The following is an 815-nucleotide window of genomic DNA, read 5'->3' on the forward strand; positions in this document are numbered from 1 at the left end:
ACGCTTACGCGGCTACGCGCGACTTTTCCAAGGCGATGCGCGACGCTTCCGCGGCTACGCGCGACTTTTCCAAGGCGATGCGCGACGCTTCCGCGGCTACGCGCGACTTTTCCAAGGCGATGCGCGACGCTTTCGCGGCGACGCGGTACGTTTCCATGGCAAGCATCATCAGTGAGCTTACCCATGTCCTTCTCAGCATTGTCCTCGTCAGTGTCACTGCTGCTGTTGCTACGGACTAGTGTCGGGGCAACTGGTATGTCATTGGATAGGATCACCAGGTCCCCTCCATTCTCTCTCTTGCCTGACTTCACCCTCACGTCTAGAGCCTGTGGTAAAATGGCCCACTCTCCTTACACAACATAGTCATGCTACGTTATTACATTATAACATGCGTGACATCGTTATGTCATGTAGTCATGTTACATTATTATATTTAAACGTTCTTGACATCGGTATGCTCTATAAACATGTTACAGCATTACATCATAATATGACTGTACAAGTACGACTTCTCGAGAAAGGCAGATAGAACAGGTAGACAAGTAGGACCTGGGGCACTACCAAGTTATTTCTCGACTCCTCTAACCCGGCCAACCTATCATAATCGAGACAACAGGGGCACGTCACGACATCATATTTATTATACGTTCTGGTTAGTTTACCATGGCTATCAGCCACTGAACAGGTAATAATAACACAAGAGCTAATAATACGTTATTATATTGTATTATTAGCTCTTGGTAGGGAAGGGTAACTGCCTCCTAGACCCCCCTCCCACCCCCGATCTACATTTGTCTGGGGGGAGGGGTAACTGC

The 815-nt window shown here is 48.6% G+C and overlaps 1 protein-coding gene across 1 annotated transcript in view; it reads right to left on the bottom strand.

Annotated features, from left to right (window-relative positions):
• The window catches only part of LOC106814991, a 19,507-nt gene that overhangs the window by 5,165 nt on the left and 13,527 nt on the right, over positions 1-815 (bottom strand). Inside the window, exon 7 of the mRNA XM_014819391.1 lies at positions 182-326. Coding sequence (XP_014674877.1) covers positions 182-326 — 145 coding nt within the window. The remainder of the gene's footprint in view (positions 1-181; positions 327-815) is intronic.

This window comes from Priapulus caudatus, unplaced genomic scaffold (assembly GCF_000485595.1).
Source record: "Priapulus caudatus unplaced genomic scaffold, Priapulus_caudatus-5.0.1 Scaffold1019, whole genome shotgun sequence".
NCBI classification, from domain to species: domain Eukaryota; kingdom Metazoa; phylum Priapulida; class Priapulimorpha; order Priapulimorphida; family Priapulidae; genus Priapulus; species Priapulus caudatus.